General features: G+C 37.2%; 1 protein-coding gene across 3 annotated transcripts; it reads right to left on the bottom strand.

Moving 5' to 3' along the window:
- Positions 1 to 6,335: 6,335 nt before the first annotated feature.
- On the bottom strand, positions 6,336 to 15,855 carry LOC131314805 (golgin candidate 6). 3 transcript variants are annotated; one of them, XM_058343660.1, is made up of 20 exons: positions 15,735 to 15,855; positions 15,479 to 15,538; positions 15,322 to 15,386; positions 13,867 to 13,994; positions 13,738 to 13,790; positions 12,996 to 13,142; positions 12,818 to 12,891; positions 12,654 to 12,723; positions 12,278 to 12,331; positions 12,079 to 12,174; positions 11,841 to 11,891; positions 11,679 to 11,765; positions 11,425 to 11,538; positions 11,256 to 11,327; positions 10,165 to 10,350; positions 9,900 to 10,003; positions 9,641 to 9,689; positions 8,735 to 8,800; positions 7,568 to 8,335; positions 6,336 to 7,162 (listed from the first exon to the last, which is right to left on the bottom strand). In XM_058343660.1, the coding sequence occupies exons 2-20, from the start codon at positions 15,500 to 15,502 to the stop codon at positions 6,611 to 6,613; spliced, it is 2,760 nt and encodes a 919-aa protein (XP_058199643.1). In that variant the 5' UTR covers positions 15,503 to 15,538; positions 15,735 to 15,855; the 3' UTR covers positions 6,336 to 6,610. The 3 variants fall into 3 exon arrangements, with proteins under 3 accessions (XP_058199643.1, XP_058199657.1, XP_058199650.1); XM_058343674.1 differs by having other exon boundaries at positions 15,479 to 15,572; positions 15,735 to 15,761; XM_058343667.1 differs by lacking the exon at positions 15,735 to 15,855 and having other exon boundaries at positions 15,479 to 15,627.
- Positions 15,856 to 19,873: the final 4,018 nt, after the last annotated feature.

Here is a 19,873-nt window from a genome sequence, read left to right as displayed (position 1 = left end):
TGTTACATAGATAAAGACCTGAACTTTTGTATCATCAAAGGTTCGTTTTAAGAGACGGAGTAGATATCGCATTTTGTGGCTATTTTTTCATCATAAATTTGCACTTTGTGGCTATTTTTTCATCATAAATTTGCACTTGTTAACGCATCTTACGATATGCTCTTATGATACGCGGTACGTTCCTTGATATGCTAAAAAACAAACGTTATCCCGTAGCTTGATACAGGGTGCTTTTTTATGTTGCACTGTGATTACTTAAATGGGAGAATGTGCACTTGTACTCTTGCATGCTTAGAGACATGCTTAAAAGCACGATTTTGAACAACGGTTCACTTAAAATTTTATAGTAATTCAATAACCAAATTATACTTTCAAAAAAAAAAAAAAAAACCAAACTATTATTTACGGATTATGAATTTACAGAACAAATCAACCCATAAAATTCATAAAACCAAATCAATCCAAACCATTCAAAGGTGGTTTGGTTTCGATTTTGAACAACGGTTCACTTAAAATTGAAATATCATAACTATAAACTATTTTAAGTACTTAAAATTGCATAGATAATTTAAACTAAAAGTTGTATTGAAATTAGTATATTAAAATCATCAAAAGTCACTAACATTAACCAACTAAATAAGAATAAAATATATTAGAAAATAAGTTACCGAGAAAAAAGAGTAGGAATACTAAGTCCAAACCGTGTATGTTTAGCTTAATGAAATTATAGGAATAGGAAGTTTAGGAAATTAATATTGGAAGTGAAAGAAAAGAATATGGAGGTGGAATAGAGTATTAGATAAGGAAATTAAGTTTATTAAGTATATCTAAACAAGTAATATATATCTACCTAATAAAACACAAAGGTGTGGGGACCACACAAACACAAGTTGAAAAAAGGGTTGAGATTCATTTGATCTAAGGGTTGATATGTGCTCTTCAACTCTCTTAAGAAAACACCCACACTTTTACAAATATATTACAAAAATGTCATCGGTTCTTTTTACCTAAATCAAATTTTGTCGGAAGCATATATAAAAAAAAAAACCTGCTTCTATTGGCGTTTGGCTCTCTCTCTCTCTCTCTCTCTCTCTCTCGACACCGCTCTTTCGAATCTCCAGTGAAATCTGTGTGGGGACCACACAAACACAAGTTGAAAAGAGGATTGAGATTTATTTGATCTAAGGGTTGATATATGCTCTCCAACTCTTTTAAGAAAACACCCACACTTTTACAAATATATTACAAAAATGCCATCGGTTCTTTTTACCTAAATCAAATTTTGTCGGAAGCATATATAAAAAAAAACCTGCTTCTATTGGCGTTTGGCTCTCTCTCTCTCTCTCTCTCTCTCTCTCTCTCTCTCTCGACACCGCTCTTTCGAATCTCCAGCGAAATCTTTCAAATCTGGGCCAATAAAGTTGCGTGGAATGTTCCTTACTCGGCGAAATCTTTCAAATCTGTCGAGTATCGTGGACGGTGGGAGCTGGGCCAAGAAAGCTTTGTGAAAGCAAATGTATTTGGAATTTTTTTTGGATTTTTGGTCTCTATTTTTTTGAAGTTTTGGTGTCAACGAAGAAACCATATCCATTTGGAAGAAAGCCTATGAGTTGCGTGGACAGTGGGTAAAGAAAGCTCCCTAAAAGCAAAGGTATTTGAAATTTTTTGGAGTTTACTGGGATTGGGATTTTTTTGGATTTTTGGTCTCTGTTTTTTTGAAGTTTTGGTGTCAGTAAAGGGGGTCTAACAAAGAAACCATATCCATTTGGAAGAAAGCCTACGAGATATGTGGACAGTGGGTAAAGAAAGCTCCCTAAAAGCAAAGGTATTTGAAATTTTTTGGAATTTACTGGGATTGGGATTGAGATTTTTTTGGATTTTTGGTCTCTGTTCTTTTGAAGTTTTGGTGTCAACAAAAGGGGTCTAATAAAGAAACCATATCCATTTAGAAGAAAGCATACGAGCTGCATGGACGGTCAATAAAGAAAGCTCCCTAAAAACAAAGGTATTTGAAAATTTTTGGAGTTTATTAGTATTGGGATTGGAATTTTTTGTCTCTGTTTTTTTTTTTTTTTGGAGTTTTGGTGTCTAAAAGTAAAGACAATGCTCTATTAGGATCATCGTTGGCAGTTTTTGGTGTTAGAAATGTTCTTTGTAGCTAGCTTCAAATTTTAGTTTGGGAAGTGCCGTAAGTATGGGTAATTCTTTTTCGTGTCACTAAGAAGAAGATCACATACTACACACTAATGAATCGATTTAGTGTTTGAGCCACTAGCTAGCAAGTGCCGTAGGCACAGACAATTCCAACCGGGGTGTGTAGTGCCGTAGGCACGGGTAAGCACTAGTATATATATATAGAGTCTCATTCTCCTAAGGACCACCTTAACTTAATAAAATAATGGACCTCCATTTCCCGATAGAATTTCGATGATCCAAGCCACTCAATGTGTTCAGAACGTGATTTTAAGGGTACCCGTAAGGAATCAGCAAAAAAAAATAACCGGAAAGGCTTCATCCGAGCAGTTTTTGTTTATATTTTATCGAATGGTTCAAATAAAAACTGCTCGGATGAAGCCCTTTCCGGTCATTTTTTTCGCTAATTCCTCGCGGGTACTCTTAAAATCACGTTCTGAACACATTGAGCGGCTCGGATTATTGAAATTCGAACGGAAAATGAGAGAAATGGAGAGGTCCTTATTTTAACCTCATTTGAAAATGACTGTATATATATATATATGTGTGTGTGTGTGTGTGTGTGTGTGTGTCACATGGTTCGGATCGGTTTGGAACCAGAACCATTAACATAAATTCATAAACCAAACCATTTAACACGGTTTCTATTTTTTTTAAACCAAGACCTAACCACATCATTAAAAAAACAAACCAAACTATTCGGTTTGGATTAAATTGGATTGGTTTGAACTGGATTCACGATTTCATGGTTATTTTATTCACCCCTACAATAACCTACCTCCCTCAGCATTCTTAAACTGCAATTGGATTACCTGGCATTTCAGCAGGTTTAGTCTAATTTTAGGTGGGAAAGCAACGTTGACGCGTTCCGCGAGTTATTTTTATGTTATCTTTGTCATAGTTAATTTTTTATTTTTATTTTATGCTATTGACCTATTTCCATCAACATTGTTTAAAATGCTGCAAATGCATCACCTGGCATTTCACCTCAAATTTTTGTCCAATTTACACTTACATTTCCAAGTTTGGTGCAACATGTAAATCCAACACAACTTTTCAAGGAAGACTTTGTTCCAGTTGTGCCTTGTTCCTTTCTCGATAAAGACAGGATCAAATTATTGGTTCTGTCATGGTCCTTTGATGAAGACATTATAGTTTTTTTTTTGTTTGTTAATGTATTTGCTTAGTATGTGGGCCAATAAACCGACACATTCGGGAGACAAATCTCGTTGTCCGCTAGTGGTGAATTGAGCTAAGAGGAATTGATAGCGTGTGGGAGGGAGTCGAATCCTGCACCAAAGGCCTTTCTGAGGCGTTTGGTTGTCAGATGACTGCCGTTGCGCTAATGCTAAGGGTTTATTTTTTAATATTTTTGGTATCACCATTTTTCTTTTTCTTTTTCTTTTTAGATGCTAAAGATGAATATGATACTGAGATCAGGTCACTATCAAGAGGAGGCCCTGGTGTGCCATAGTAGGGGTGAGAAATTTTAAAATCATTTTAGAGTAGTTGTAGTGATGTGATCTCATTGAATCTCCATTTTTGCACCTTCCATGAGTTGAGGGTAGGTGATTACTTTATAGGCTAGAAAAATGGGAGGCCCAAAGTTCTTGGCTTTATCAGACATCCAGGAGATTTGGTACCTAACGAATATATGATTTAAATGCAACTATCCTGTTGGTATCACAAAATTTGCAAAAGATTTATTTGGCGTTGGATGCTTTTATCTCTTATTTAATCTACCCATTAACGCTTACTAGATTGTGTAAGATTTTTCATTAGTTGGATATGCTTTTGTAGGATATCTCACTTGTATACAAATATACGTACGTATAACTTGCAAGCTGACTCAATTGGTTGTGTGCTTATTTCAAGTTCGTCAAAGTCTCGAGTTTGAAACTTGCCATCTGTTAACTTATTAACCTTTTAACCTATATTGTATGAGTTTCTTGTTATTCCTTTAATAAATAAATAAATAAATAAATAAAAACCCTACGCATAGGTAGATTTGGTGGATGAAAGGCCGCATGATTGATCGCACTAGGGTTTGAGTATTGAGACCAAGGTTCTCAAAACGAGATACAAATCGTGTATTACTTTTCTCATTTTACGTATCGTAGTGTATCGGGACACATCACGCATTAAGCTACATTATCAAATCCGCATAAGTTTAAAAGCTCGAAGGGTTGGCCTAGCAGTCAAGGCTTGAAATTTTGCTCCCATCTAGGTCTCAAGTTTGAAACCGACTAGGTGTTATCAACTCTTGGGACCAGTCCAGATGAGACTTTGTCACAACTTTAATTGGGCTCCTCAGTAGTAAATGGTAGGATTGATCCCAAGTGATTAGTCGATGTGCGTATAAACTGGTCCAGAATTACGCCCAATGAAAAGGTAATAAATTTTCACACTTTCTTTTTCATTTGACTTTATAATTATGCCCTTTCGTGAATGGAAAATTAAGCAAGTCAAAAATTTCACACCGAATTAGGGGAACTCGTCCTCTTGGACAAAATGATCAAGGAATATTCAGGGACACATCTAAAAAAAATTGGAAAAGGAATCCATAAAGAAACGATCCAATTAATCAAGATATACATAAATTGGCGCGGGAAATGATACAGTCATCGTGACAAAATCAATGATGTCATATATTGCATATCACATCCTGGACCGTATGGAGTATTGCAAATATACTTACTTAAGTTTAAGATAATTTACGGTCTTGCTATTGTCAACCCACTGGACTGGCGATAAGCACACTAGAAGACAAAAAAAATACGTATTTCTGTGTACTTTTTATACCCTTTAATACACATTCACACACTCATTATTATCGGTCCATTGGGCTGATTTTAGAATTTTCCATTTAAATATATGTGTTCGTTTTGCTTAATGCATCATAAGATACACATCACATCGTATTAATGTATCACGACATTTTTTCTAAGATATAAGTTAGTTTAGAGATATAAAGATATGTATCAATTTTATCTCCAAACACATGGAGTCGAAGAATCATATCATGAATCGTAAGATTTTGACAAGTCAATACTAAGCTGCTAATTATGGGCATTAAGATTGCGTGTAAATCCTGCATTATTGGAGGTACAACATACCGAAGAAAGTAAACTTGATTCTATGCTTTTTTGCTACTCCCTTCGTTCGTTTTAAGAGAGTATTTCATTTTACACTGTCCCTTAATGAGTGTCTATTTTGTAAAGTGAAAAGATAAAAGTGAATACATTTTTTATTTTGTCCATAAAAGTAGATTTCATTTTGAAAAATTAGTGAATAAAAATATAACGATAATGTCTCCATAAAGAATAAAAATAAAAAAGTTACTCCTTCCGTCCATTTTTTAGAATCCAGTATTTCATTTTGCCCTTAAAAATAGATTCTATTTTCAAAAGTTAGTAAGTAAAAATATAATGATAATGTTTTCATAGAGGCTATGGAGAGAAAGTGGAAGTACAAGTTGATGTGAAATGTGTAATGATGATGTCTTTTTAATAAGTTTAAATTACGAAATAGGACACTTAAAAAGAGACGAAGAGAATATAACTTTTAGAATGTAAACGATGATGTCTCAATAAAAAATTAAATTTACAAAATGAGACTCTTCAAAAAGGGGGACAAAAGGAGTTCTTTTTCTTCTTATAAAGCAAAAGTTTGAAGGGTAAGTTGTAACTGCCACAGGCATGCTTTCTATCTAGAGTAGACATGGATCTGTGTCCTCTGAAAAGGTTGTGTTGGGAAACTAACTACTCCCCAACAAGAACATGACTTTGTCTGGACACTTCTATTTGGCAATTAGAATTGCTGGCAAGACCATCAAAATGATTGTAGGAGTAAGAAATCAAGAATATGATTCATATGTAGAAGCACCAGTGCACTCCGGACAACTGGATTGTGAAAGGAGGAGAATATAGGCATAATATATGAAGAGGCTATTCCTATGACTCGAACCTGGGCAATATAGGCATAATATATGAAGCTGCAAACTGCCAAATAGTTTCCGAGACGATATCTTAGGCTGTCAAACCTTTTTCCAAAATGGAAGAAGTATTTCATGGTCTATAAGGGATGGGGCATTTTAATGTTGCAATGCAATCTAGAACAAAGAAAGAGACAGAAAAAGAAACAAAAAATGCATACTACCAAGTTGATTAAAATAGTGTGTTGGGAGTTGCTGTCAATGTACCAGAAAACACATCAACCTTTCACCAACAAAAGTATCCCAGACAGATTCCAAAGATTAATGAAGTCCAACTCAACTTCTCAAAATCATAAATAACAATACCAGACTGTACAAATTCACCAACGATGGACAAAGGGTCAACGCAAATCAGCCATTTGGGGAATTCTGGAAAAGAAATGTAATGACTAAAAGTAGAAAGGCTTACCAACATAAGGACCATCACTCTTCCTCCTCTTCCCCGTCTTCTGGCAACCCAGTCTCATCGCCAATACCTTCTAGTAATTCATCAACATCCACCCCCAATTCCAATAACCTCGCACTCAGCTTCTCCACCTTGCTCTGCTCTTGCCCTAAGCACACAAGCAAATCGTTCAACTCCGTCTCACTCTCCTTTTGTGCTTCTTCCCTCGCTTCCGCCTTTATAGCATCAATATCTGGAACAGGCATGGCCCCACCACTCTTTAAGGCTTTAACTTCCTTATCCAGATGGAAATTTGCCTGTTCAAGACTGTTGTAAGCGTCAGACAAGCTCTTCAAATCGGCTTCAATCTTTGTGGCTAGATTTCGGTACATCGTGGCCTCCGACTCGATCTTGGTTTTATCCGCCTTGAGCATCTCTAACCGTTGGGACGCCTCTTGAAGATCTCTACGAAGTGTCTCAACGTGGACTCTTTCTGCACCTCCGCTAGCTCTATGCTCAGGTCGAGAAGAGCCACCACCACCCATCTTGGCCAGATCTTCAGCCAGAGTTGCATTTCGACTAAGAAGGTCCTTTCAGATTAAGAGAGAAGACGAACAAACAAATAAGTAAATCATAAAAGGAAAGTATAATAAAATTAGTTTAGCTGGCTCTAGTCAAGCATATTTCATTATAATCTTTTAACTTTCACACAGATATTGCTATGGCTCTAGGCCAAAAGAAAAACTAGATTGGACAAACTACGTTTGCCACTCTTCCCCACACCAACACCAGAAGATAAAAAGTTGTCAAGGACCCTCTTCTGACAAAACTAGAGCAACGAGTATTGTCTAGTCCAAGTATTACTATTCTAGTCCAATTAAGTTGCCCAATATAGATACAGAAGCATTAAACAAGCTACAGAATCTTTTGGAAGTTTGTTTTTGCTACGTGAATGCATGAATACCAAAATGAATAAACTACCAAAGCACCCATACCTGTATCTCAGAGCACTGTTTTTCGACAAACGATTTCAGCCGTTTGATGTACTCCCCATCACTTTCCCCACCCTTTTGTTCCAGTTCTGCTGGCACCACTGCCACCTTGCTCTTTGGTTGGCTATAGACATCCACGATGCTATCTCTAATATCTGCCTCCAAATTCCTAACAAAGTTCACAAACTGACTATCAAACAGCGGCGCAAGCATTGGATGATCTTCATTCTTCTGATCAATTGCCTGATTCTCATCAACGTCCTCAATCTCTTCCATACCAGCAGCCGTAGATCTGGACAATGGTTTGATGGGCTGAGCTGGTTTAGCAGAAGAAAAAAGAATGCTTTTCTGCATCTCCTCGAACTTCAAAAAGTATGATGTGAGTCCGACTTTCTGACTAATGGCATCAACTATGGCAAAAGCATCTTTTCCAGTTTCAATGGATTTATTATAAATAACACATTCTCCCAAGAGTACCGCAGCCAGCCCCCTTATGCATGCAGTTGTCGTTGGATTAGATACTGACTCTAGCAGATAGGTAAGATGAGGACGTGAATCAAGGAAGCATTGGACTACACTAGGGCAATCTGATAGCCAAGTGACCAGCAGTTTCAAAACAATGGGTTGAACATATGTATTCCCCGATGTACTTGATTTTCCATCTTTACTTTTCATGGAAGAAGCAAGAGCCAAGTATTTCACCATACGGTGCAACAGTGGCTCTGCGGATCCCAAAGACGGTGTTGGTGCCTCCAGTTCAACACGTAAAACCTGCAGCAACGGCAGAAGGTAAACCATACAGCCTCAAAATGCTACTCACTCCGTGCCCATTAGTTTGTCCTTCTCTGGCAGTCCCATTCTTTAAATGATTGAACAAATCAGGTAATTTCTTGAAAAGGTTTCAAGATTTTTTCTACCAACAAAAAGATCTCAATCAGTTCTTGTAGAGAGGTTTCAAACTCATCTAGAAAAAAAAGAAAAAGAAAAAAAAAGAAGCAAATATAAACGATGTATTAAGATGTCCAGAACAGTGAATATGGACTACCAAATGGGGACAGAGGAAGTATAATGCTGCAGTTATTCCTTGAAGCAGTTGTTCTCAAACTTTAGTGGCCTAAAAAGAGTAGATGGAATAATGTTGGGAAATAGAAAAGAGATGAGAATGCACACCCTCTCCTTGCACTGGATATTGTCCTTCAGTATATGAGAAAGAACACTGGCAGCTCTGCAACAAGTCTGCACTTCAAAAAATAGTAGGATGGTCTTATACAAAGCAGCAGCAACAAGCAAAACTAATGATTTTTTGTGGTAAAGAAAAGAATTATTCAGCCCAAATGCATATTAGTGACATGGCCCAAAAATTTAGTAAAAAAGACTCGAGATGATGAACTAGATAGAGAGAGATCAGAGAACTGTGCAGCATAGTTATCTTTTAAACAGTTAATAACGAGAGAGAGAGAGAGATAGAGAACTGCACATTATAGTTATCTTTTAAACATTTAATAACGCGCGCGCGCGCGCGCGAGAGAGAGAGAGAGAGAGAGAGAGAGAGAGAGAGAGAGAGAGTCATGATCAAAAAGTAGTTCACTGAGGAAAATGAACACGCAAAAAGCCCTTGTAGACAAGAATAAAAAGCAAGACAGAGAGAGAGAGACAGAGAGAGAGAGAGAGAGAGAGAGAGTCATGATCAAAAAGTAGTTCACTGAGGAAAATGAACACGCAAAAAGCCCTTGTAGACAAGAAATAAAAAGCAAGACAAAGTGCCCAAAACAAAAGATGACAGAGTCAGCAAAAGAACTGCCAATTCAGATACCCCTCTCCAAAGGAGAAGTTCCCTGCACAAGGAAGAACATGTTCAAGATGGAAGGATAAATATCTTCTAAGATTTTGTATGCAAATGCTCCCCAACTGACTCGTAGCCAACTCATGAATACAACTAAGCGGAGTCAGCAGACTGTCACAAAACAGGACTTAGAATGGTTATCTAGACATCTAGTTAAGATTCGTATGTTGATCTTCAACACAGTTAAACAAATGTTCATTGTAAGTGACTAAAGAAATTAAGACACTATGTACCTCGAGATCGCCATCAGTTTCACTCAAAGTAAGACCCTGTAACAGCATGCTGCCACAAACACAACGTTAAAAACATTAATCATTAGAAGCAGCAAGTCGAAGCTAAAGTCTTTCAAGAACTTCAATAGACGCACGTATCATGGACTCATGATCAACCAAGAAGCACAAAATAGACGTTGTACATCTGACACTAATACTGACCATTGACCAAAAGGGTTAAGTCAAAGTTCAGTACTTTATGCAAAGAGGACAAACAGACCTTCCAAATGACATGTTCACATCCTCCTCGGGTGGAGCATGAGCCATTGACTGCGGTTGAGGGATTAATGTAGACACTAACATTGTTTGACCATCTGGGTTTTTCTGCTTCAAATAAGGTGGTCCAACCATGTAAACATAACTCAAGATAGATACCAACCAAACAATAAAGAAAGAGAGGCTGTAATATAAGGATCTAATTGTCTATATTGTTAGCATGCTCATGATGTGCAACCATAAGTAAAAATGAAATCAACCACACCAACCTCACAAAAGCACTTAAAAACATAGTCAGCTGCTACAAACTCCTGCTTGCTAGAAGTCCGCAAGATGATTCGAAGGATGGAATTCAGTGCTGGCTCTAATTGTGGCTCCTCACCAAGAACTTTAGTTGCAAGGACATCGAGATGCTTAGGATGACTCTCAATCAGATCACCAATGCATCTAAGTGCCTGGCAGAAGTAAAAGCATCCCATGCACATTAGAAGTCTTGGAAAAGTAATATACCCCGCTTGGCACATTTTCTAAGCTGGGGATGCACCAGGATATTTATTTGAGTTGCCATGCCGCATTAAACAAAATGCTTGATTTCTCATTTTGTGAAATAATGTTAGCATATAGCTCATCTAACTGCTAATAAAACAAGAGTTATATGGACGTTCAAAAAATCTGAACTCTTTCGTTAGATTCCAGCCAGACGCATGAATCTTAAACAAGCCATTTTCTACCAAGAAGGAAATAACATTTTCTATGCTCCGTGAAACTGTCCCCCACCCAAAAAATCCCACCAGAAAAAAGGTTAGGTGACGGATGCTGGTTCAGTTTAACATTATCTGCAAAGCTACTATAGATATAAAACTAATTCCTAGGAACACCATTAGCGGTCTTAAAGGAAGGTATGTAATACATAGGCCATTTACTTTGTGGAACATGCACAATAATACAAAGTCACTTTTGCTACTCGATTGGAAACTTGGAATGATGTCAAAAGCTAAGTAAGAAAACTGAATTGAGAAGAAGGTTGCTTTCATTGACGTGTGTAAAATATAACCCCAACATGCCTTTATATAGGCTACAAGACTTGATGACTAAGAAGCCTAACAACTTAGGAAAATAAGCATAACAAGGAAACATGAATAATAGCCTAGTCTAAACAGGAAACACAATAATAAAGCATAGAAAACATGGTAACATAATATTCCCTAATATTATTCTAACATCCCCCCTCACACTCAAGTAGGTATACCAACTTGAGTTTGAAAAAGCTATAGTTTTTCAGTTCGTCATCAGAATACACTCTGAATGGTCGTGTACACACGAAGATACCTTATTAATCGCATTAAAAGAAACATCTTACCGTACATCGCACAGCAACAGGAGCCCATTGACTTTCTACTCCTAACATTAGAAGATGGTCCAAAACCTTTTTCTACCACCAGTGGAAAAGAGCAGTCAGATACATAGCATCAAGTTACAAGTTTTCTTTTCCAAGGTATTCACAGAAAGATAAGAAAGTTGAAACAAACCTGAACCAAGCCTGTTTTATTGGTCAACCTATTGGCATCCTTTGCAGGGTCGGTTTCTGGACCTCTCATTATCAGCAAATTGATGGTCTCCAAAGCACCGAGTAGATTTATTGTCTACTGGCATGATATTGGTTGAAGAACAGAAAATGACCAGTAAGGTTTGTGTGATAGCACCTATATGTGTACGTCTTTCGACTTATACAACATTTGAACTACAGGAAGTGAACAAAGTCCTAGACGTCCGTGTGTCTAACCTTTTGTTGGGTGAAACTGTAGCTACTTCCTCTTAGCTTTAGAATTGATATCAAAGGATCGAAGCCCATAGTCTCCCTTAACAATACCTACACCACGCCAATAAAGTGGTTAGTAGTGAGGACACCAATGCAAGCGCGGATTAATAACAAAGGGCAACAAACCTGATTAGACACATTGTTATGAATGAGATTGTTCAACAATTGAAGACAGTCCTGCACGGTAATAATCATGTTAGCAATGCGTTAACATGCACATGGCAAAGGCAATTGTGCATAAACTTCAAACTTGAATCTAATAGAAGGTCATGCATTAAGAAGAGGCTTATCAGCAAAATAGCTACAAAAGAGGGAAGAAAAGTCATAATACTGATGATGAATACATTTAATCTCGTAAAATCACCTGCACAACAACACCACCTTCTGAACCTCCTTCCTCTTTAATAATACTAAAAATCTTCTCAAAAGCACCTTCAAAGACCACAATCTTTTGAATTTCCTGCAATTGAAAATTTTATTCGTTCAATTATTAGTGAAACGAAAACCAATACTTTGATGGTAGATGTAGAAACGAAATGACCATGAGAGGAGAAAAAGTTCACCTCCGCTTGATGAGTCAAGTAAGTCAGAAGCAACAAGGCCTCATTCCTGATAACCTGTAAGCCACAGATTTTCCAGGATCTTACAATATCAGGAGCAACACAAACACCCTAAAGAATTTCAAGAAATTCCTTCCCAGCAAGTTACATGAAGCCAAATTCCCAGACACAACATTTCCAGTTATAAAGACATGTTTCATAAAAGTGGAAACATTGTAGCGGGAATCTGGAAAGGAAATTCAGTATGCTCAAGGAAGCTTCTATTTATTTTGCTAAATTTGTTATAATGTCTGTTTAATTTCCAAATAAGCAGGTTTTTATCAAGGTTATTAAACCAAGAATACATCAATTTCAAGCATATAGAGGACTATTTTGATACCTCACGATCCATGAGCATGTCCATGAGCCGAGTTAATCCACGAGGAATAGTTAGAATGGCTTCCTGTAACCTGAAAAAGAACTCAGCAAATAATTTCCCCCAACGATCCAGTAATGCTATAAACAAAACTAGAAATGATGAGAACAGATCCAAAGACAAAGTACCTATTTGGAGAATTTGTGAGAAGAGCTGTCAATAGTTGAAGTGTGTAATATCGTACATAGAAGTCCTCCTCCAACTGGCAAGGTATAAATTCAACAAATTGTCAAGCAATACGCAAAATGAAGCAAATCCCATAGACAAGTTGCCAACTGCATTCCAGTTTTAGTTGTGAACTCTCACCAACAGACTTAGAAGAAGAGAAATGCTTTCCGATTCTCTGGAAAGCAAATCAGTGTTCATTAAAGCAGGTTGAACCTCATTTTTCTGCCCTCTTGCATGGTCAATTGGAGTCAAGGCACTCACAATAGTTTCTAGAGCACCACGAACCTTCAAGCATCCAAGGCATGAAGACACTAGCATTATTAATACATAACAAGTGGGAAGACAGCACATGAAGAAGGACAATAAACAACAATGGCATGTTGAAAAAGACTAATTTAGTTCCGTCAACCATGAGAGTCAGACAAAACTTGACAGCTATATGCAAATAAATGTGCACAAAGCTCTCTCTAAAACCCTATTCCAAAGGCTTTAGTCTTCATTGTAGAAAGTAAAAACTTGAACTTGTTAAAGGAAAAGCACCAAATCTACTGTGATCAGTGTTTTCAGAATCCCAAGGCAGGCCCTGCCATGTCTCTCCCTCTTCTACAATATCTCCCACAGACAGCAAGAAAAGAGGTTGCCGCAAAGAATTATTCCATTAAATTTTTACCCAATACTTTGACAGGTAAGAATAATTTTCCCTTTCTCAAGCATCAAGTCCTTTTTTTCTCCAAATTATTGAAAGCATATACAACAGTGTCACTAGTCAGCCAGCATTTGTTCAGGACAATGAAAAACAGCATTTCACCTATTTCGTAAGCCAAAATTCTCAATGGACCAAGAAAAATAAAAATAAACCATGGGGCAAAAGCTTTCAAACCATTTCAACATCATCACGCTCTTCCTTCAAGACACTTAGAATAACAGGAAAACCTGCAGGAGAAGTGAAATAAATAGTAATTATGCTCCAAAATTACACTACCCAATCCAACTAAAGATAAGTACTAACCCATTGCCCCAAAAGCTAGTTGGGCAGCACCACTTTCAGCTACAACAGATTGAAGTTCGGCAATAGCAGCCCTCCTATCCTCCGCAAGGACGCCATTGCTTATGCGATCAAGCAACCTTTCAACATAGCTATTGAAACAAGCCAAAAGCGGATTAGTTGCAAAAGTGCATAAATTTGGCAAAGCAAAAGGAACAGAAAAACAGAGAGAAATAACAGCATTCCTATTTAGTAAAAGGAAAAACGGTGCATCTCCTTCAACACAACAAAACAAAGGAAATAAATTTAATTGTCAACAAGGTGGAGCAAGAGATATGACAAATGCAGGATTTCAAGTTGATTCAATATAACGATGAAGTCAAATCATTATTGGGTAAGAAAATAAAGGAATGACCCACATTGTTGAGTACATAATTCAAGTCAACATGGACAAATACACCAGCTGGAACACAAAAAGTTTAACATTTTCAAACGTTCTTTTGCTTTGATCACAAACGGAACTTCAATAAACCGTTGCTACGTTTGCCGTAAGTTAAAGCTGCAACCAACTCAAGTCCTCAACTTTCGAATGACCAGAGTCATTGATTTTCTTTGTAAGATTCTTCTAGCCCCGCAGTACACACCGGGTGACAATCTATTCCCTACCTCGCTTTTCTGGCACATCTGATTTACGACCAATGTACTACATTATGACTACTCATAACATTGCCTACTCAGGTGTCTGGGCCAACATACGCGCAACTCGCGCTCACCTCGACTAATCCTGGGAGACAGGCCCACCGTCCACTGGTGGGAAGCTCAATTAAAGCCCGGGGAAAGTCACATATGGACTTGCCCCAAAGAAGTTGATAACACTTGTGTTACGATCCTAATGTCCCACATCAACTAAGTATGGGCTTCGTCTTGTGTATATAAGCTCTTAAGCACCCTCTCCTCGTAAGCCGGTATTCAAGGGTGAGTTCTACCCATGAGTTTGTATCATTTGGTATCAAAGCTAGCCACCATGTTGCAATTCGATCTGCGAAGGGGGCGACCTATAGGCTGGGTTAAAATGCCTAAAAAAGTATTTGGATACTGATTGGTGAGTGGAGCCGCCAACAAAGAGAAAGGGCTATCATCGGGATAGAGTGGGCAGCCATGGACGTCGCTTGCAGAGCGTGGTGGTATGTTACAATCCTAATGTCCCACAACAACAACTAAGTATGGGCTTCGTCTTGTGTATATAGGCTCTTGGCACTCTCTCCTTGTAAGCCGGTTTTCAATGGTGAGTTCTACCCATGAGTTTGTAACATCCTGAGAGTTCGAACCGGAGACCTAGGAACCCTTAAATCTCGGGCCTTGACCACAATTTCAATCAACCCCTTGGTCTTGCTGCATAACATTGCTTGCCATCTAGAGATGCATAAATTCTCAACTACAACAATGGCTATGAACATAAATAAATGATTTTTTTTTTACCTATCTTCACTCGAACCAGAATTCTCATTCCCAAATACACGCCCAACCACCCCCTGTACGCGATTCTGCAAGTCAATCACATAAAAGCATCAGACCAACAAATTTGCAACTTTTCAACAGAAAATAAACATAAAAAATTATAGTAAGATGCAAATACCTTGTATCCCGACATCAAATCCATCCTTTGAAAAACCTCGGATTGGTAGTGAATAAGAGCCTGAAGGAAGCAATTGGATCAAAGTTATTTAGTGCTGTTTTGTTCGCACGGGAAGAGGAATCAAAATCAGTTTTTTCAAAGATTCTCTTCAACGAAGTAATAATGTAATTACGTGGAAATGAAGGGAATAATAGCGTAGGATCGAATAGAATAGGATTAACTTAAGGACAGGGAAACCCTAATTGACGAAATTTACCTGATGCAGACAGAGAGATCGTGAGGGGAGAGAGAGAGAGAGAGAGAGAGAGAGGGAGAGGGAGGAGTGTGAAGAGGGTCAAAAGGGTTGTATTTGTGTTTCAGTAAATAGAGACATTGATTGCCCGATAACACGTGGGTTATGGATTAGTAAATGAAGGGAAACAGAGTAATTTATTTTTCAAATAAATACTACTACTTATATTTTTAAATTAAATGTGTTGTATTATAAAAAAATAATTTGTTTTAAAAAGTTAAAAAGTAATTATTTAAAAATAAAAACTTTAACGGAACGAGGTTGGAGTCCTGATTCCTTTTTTTTTTCTTTTTTCTCTTCATTTCATTCGCTAGTCACATAATCTTTCAAAATGTCATGCACTTCTGATCTCAATCTTTGCACTATCAATTTTCGCTCCGGTGAATTTAGTATGTATTTCCCCATCTTGTTTCCACTGACAAAAAAATTGTCCGCAAAAATTATTTTTACTATAGTAACTACTCACAAACTCATCAACAACTTATTAACTACCTGAACACAACTTAACATTTTTCAACAATTTATTCATTATCGAAAACACCTAATAATTTCTCGACCATAAATAAAAATGTACAAATTTTTCGCTAACGAAAACACCCCTAATTTTTTATAGTAAAAAGTAGCTGAACCTAGACTTGACAATTTAAGAATAGGCAAGGATTAATGAGTTTGAGAGGTTTTTTTTTTTAAACTCGAAAAATCTCCCTTTGGCTTTCCTTCCTGACATGTAGTAACAGACAGAAAATGCTTTTAACTACTCACGAAGTACACGAGTAGAGTTGTAAACGAACCGAGCAACTCGCGAGCTCGGCTCAACTCGCCTTATTTAGCCTCCCTTCTAGAAATCTTCTTAAAAAATAAGCGGCTTATTTTACATTTTCAAACTCAAAAATAAAATAAATGAAAAATAATTTTTTAATTTTTTTTACATTGTATAAAAGATCTCATCGTAAAAGATCTCATCGAGATCTTCCAAAACAGATCCATATTGAATATTTTTAGATTTCAATAAGTCCATAATATTTGAGCTTGAAATTGTCTTCTTAAAAAATAAAGGCTTTTTTTTAGTTCCGGAACGGAGCCTTAGTAAACGAGTCGAGCTCGACTCGCCTCATTTGACAAAAACTCGGTTCATTAAGGGTAGCTTGGCTCGAATAAAGAAGCTCATTTAGTAAATGACTCAGTTCAGCTTGATAAGGGCTCGGTTAGTTAAGGTTCAAGCCGAGCTCGAGCTCGAATTTTGAGCTTGTTTAATAAATGAGCCGAGCTCGAACTCGTCAAAGCTCGACTCGGCTCAGCTGGTTTACAGCCCTGTACATGAGAAAAAGGACAAAATTGAAAGCATGACGCAACTTTTATTCAGTCCAAAACAATACAATCACGGTCTGCATAGGTCATGTCTCGGTTGAGAGCTTGGAAAACTTGTAGAGCATCACCTTCCACAATAACCCGGGGGAAATTCCATTCCATCGCTGTTTGTAATGCTGCGGAAACCCATAGCCTCAACTACGCGAGCAGAGCGGCCAGAGTAGGAAGGGTATTTCCAGACCAATATGATACGTAGTACTTTTTAAGAAGACTTAGGCCCCGTTCCAGTACTCAAAAAAAACCCTTATTTTTTAAGAAGGCAATTTCAAGTTCAAAAATAAGAGGCTTATTGAAATCTAAAAATATGCACTATGGATCTTGTTTGAAAGATCTCATTGAGATCTTTTATACGATGTAAAAAAAAATTGAAAAATTATTTTTCATTTATATTATTTTTTAGTTTGAAAATATGAAATAAGCTACTTATTTTTTAAGAAGGTTTGTGGAACGGGACCTTAATCTATCTTTCACTTTAGTTAATTTCACGAGTCTCGAATTCTTTACTATGTTTGTAATTGTTATGTATGAATGACCCTTTTCATCATATCGTTTCTTCAAATCTGACATGCACCTGAGTTATAAAAAAAACAACACAATCAAGTTAATATCACTGTCTTTCGTTATGGGAAGTCGCAGTTGCTATTGCAGCAGCAGACGTAGTTCAAGCACTGGTATGGGCTGAGCTCACTTAGTTTTTTTGGGAAAATGACGGTCAAAGACGTGTTTTGATAATTAATATCCGTCAAAGACATTTTCAGCATTAACAAATGTTCTCAGCATGTCCTTAGCGAGTATTAATTATCAAAATACGTCATGGACCGTCATTTTTCCTAGTTTTTTCGTTGCGGCTCTGTCCAGAATAATGTTTGGGTCCAAAGAGCAGTAATGGACCTTAATACCACCTGTTGGAACCCAAGACATCGGCCCGTCTAATCGGACCCAACAATAAAATTCACAATCTTAGCCCACAATAGAGGCCTGTCAAATGATGGATTCAACTCATTCATAGAGGGGGCAACATCAAACCCACCCCCCTAGTTTAAAATTAAAAGTTCCGAGGGATACAATTTTAAAACACAACTCCGAACACATTCTCGTTTTTTAAGTTATGTTTCTAGCATTTCTCTTTCTAAATGTCCTTACTTTCAATGGACCCGACCATGTTTTTTGGTCGATGAGGGGTATTTGTGTTTGGTTTGTGAAGTCGGAAAAAAGTACTGAACTCAAGGTCAGTACTGAATTTGTTTTCGAAAAACATTTAGGAGTATATCGCCGAGAGGTTGGCTCGACAGGTAAGTACTTGGTGTTTCTCGCCCAGTGCTTGGGTTCAAATTTTAATAGTCAGTTGGTATATCTAAAAGCATCCCCAATGGGGGATGGAAACCAGGTTGTATACCTATAATACAACCCAGATGGAGAAAAAGAAGCTTCAATGGGGATTTAAAATGGCACAAATGGAAAAGGAGATGGATATTTCCATCCCCATATGACTATAGTTATAATTGACAGATCATCAACCCAACTGCTTCTACCAGATTTTTGGACAGCCGGAGTTGCCTGATTTCGTTGGAAAGACGCCGGAATCTGCAAGAACAAGTCAGAATAGTGTGCTTGAAGGTCGCCGGAAACTGATTTCAGATAGAGGGATTCGATCGGGTTTGTGTGAGAGAGAGAGGGGAAATGGTGTAGTTGAAGTGGATGAGAGTTGGATTCCAAATTGCTCTTGTTTTTTTTTTAAACTCCTCGATTACCGGATATCATTATTATTTTTTAACGGAACCAGTACTTGAATTAGGGTTGAGAAAGTTAGGGAAAAATAAGGTCGAGCGAAAGTTAGTTAATTATTCATCCCTAGCTATTTTACATCTCACCATTGGAGAGAGATTGGTTTTATTTTACATCCAACTAACTTTTAACCACTTTTTTCATCTAAAATAACTATCCATCCGGCCGAATCGATGTACTTTACATCTCCATTGGAGTTGCTCTAAACATTCTCATCACGGTTCGCACTGTGGTGGGATCTTAGCTTCCGGCCAGCTCTAACACACGTCCAGTGTTGATCCTAGATAAACTATATGATGCTGATGGTAATATCAGTTAATCAATCAACTGTAATATTAATTCTTCGATTTTGTTACAACACCTGGTATATTCTGTGAGTAAAATTAAGGTGTCGTCGTGATCACAACTTTCTCATTCATGAACATAGTCAATTTTACTTTCAGCCATGAACATAAGTTATAATGTTAATAACGAGGTTAACCCCGCCACCTACTTAGGGCCACTTTCGCCAAAGTTTTTGCCTAAATTATTTTGTCCTTAAAACAGTCGCAATTATTTGCTTTTTAATAATCCTTAGTTCAGATTTTCGTCAAAATTTTTTAAGAGCAATCATTCGTCTCTCAACAAGAGGAATTAGGGTGGTGTTAGAAAATGAACCAAAGGTGAAAAAAGGTCAAATAAGACAATACTAAAGACAAAAAAATTACAGTTTTGTTTAAAATTTATTTGTCTTTAGCGAACCCTTTCTCTTCTTTCTTTTTTTTGGCATTTCGTCGTATTTTTTTGCTTTTTAGATTCATCTTGTAGAGGCGAACAACAATTAAATCAAGAATTTTGGCGTAAACCTTACAAAATTTAAAACACGAACCTAACAAAAATAATAATTTTAAAACAAGAACAAAAGTATCAATACAAAAATTAGCAACAACAACCTGCGCCATGGGTAATGT

Source organism: Rhododendron vialii, chromosome 2a (genome assembly GCF_030253575.1).
Source record: "Rhododendron vialii isolate Sample 1 chromosome 2a, ASM3025357v1".
Taxonomy (NCBI): domain Eukaryota; kingdom Viridiplantae; phylum Streptophyta; class Magnoliopsida; order Ericales; family Ericaceae; genus Rhododendron; species Rhododendron vialii.
This window is presented reverse-complemented; position numbering and strand designations above follow the sequence as displayed.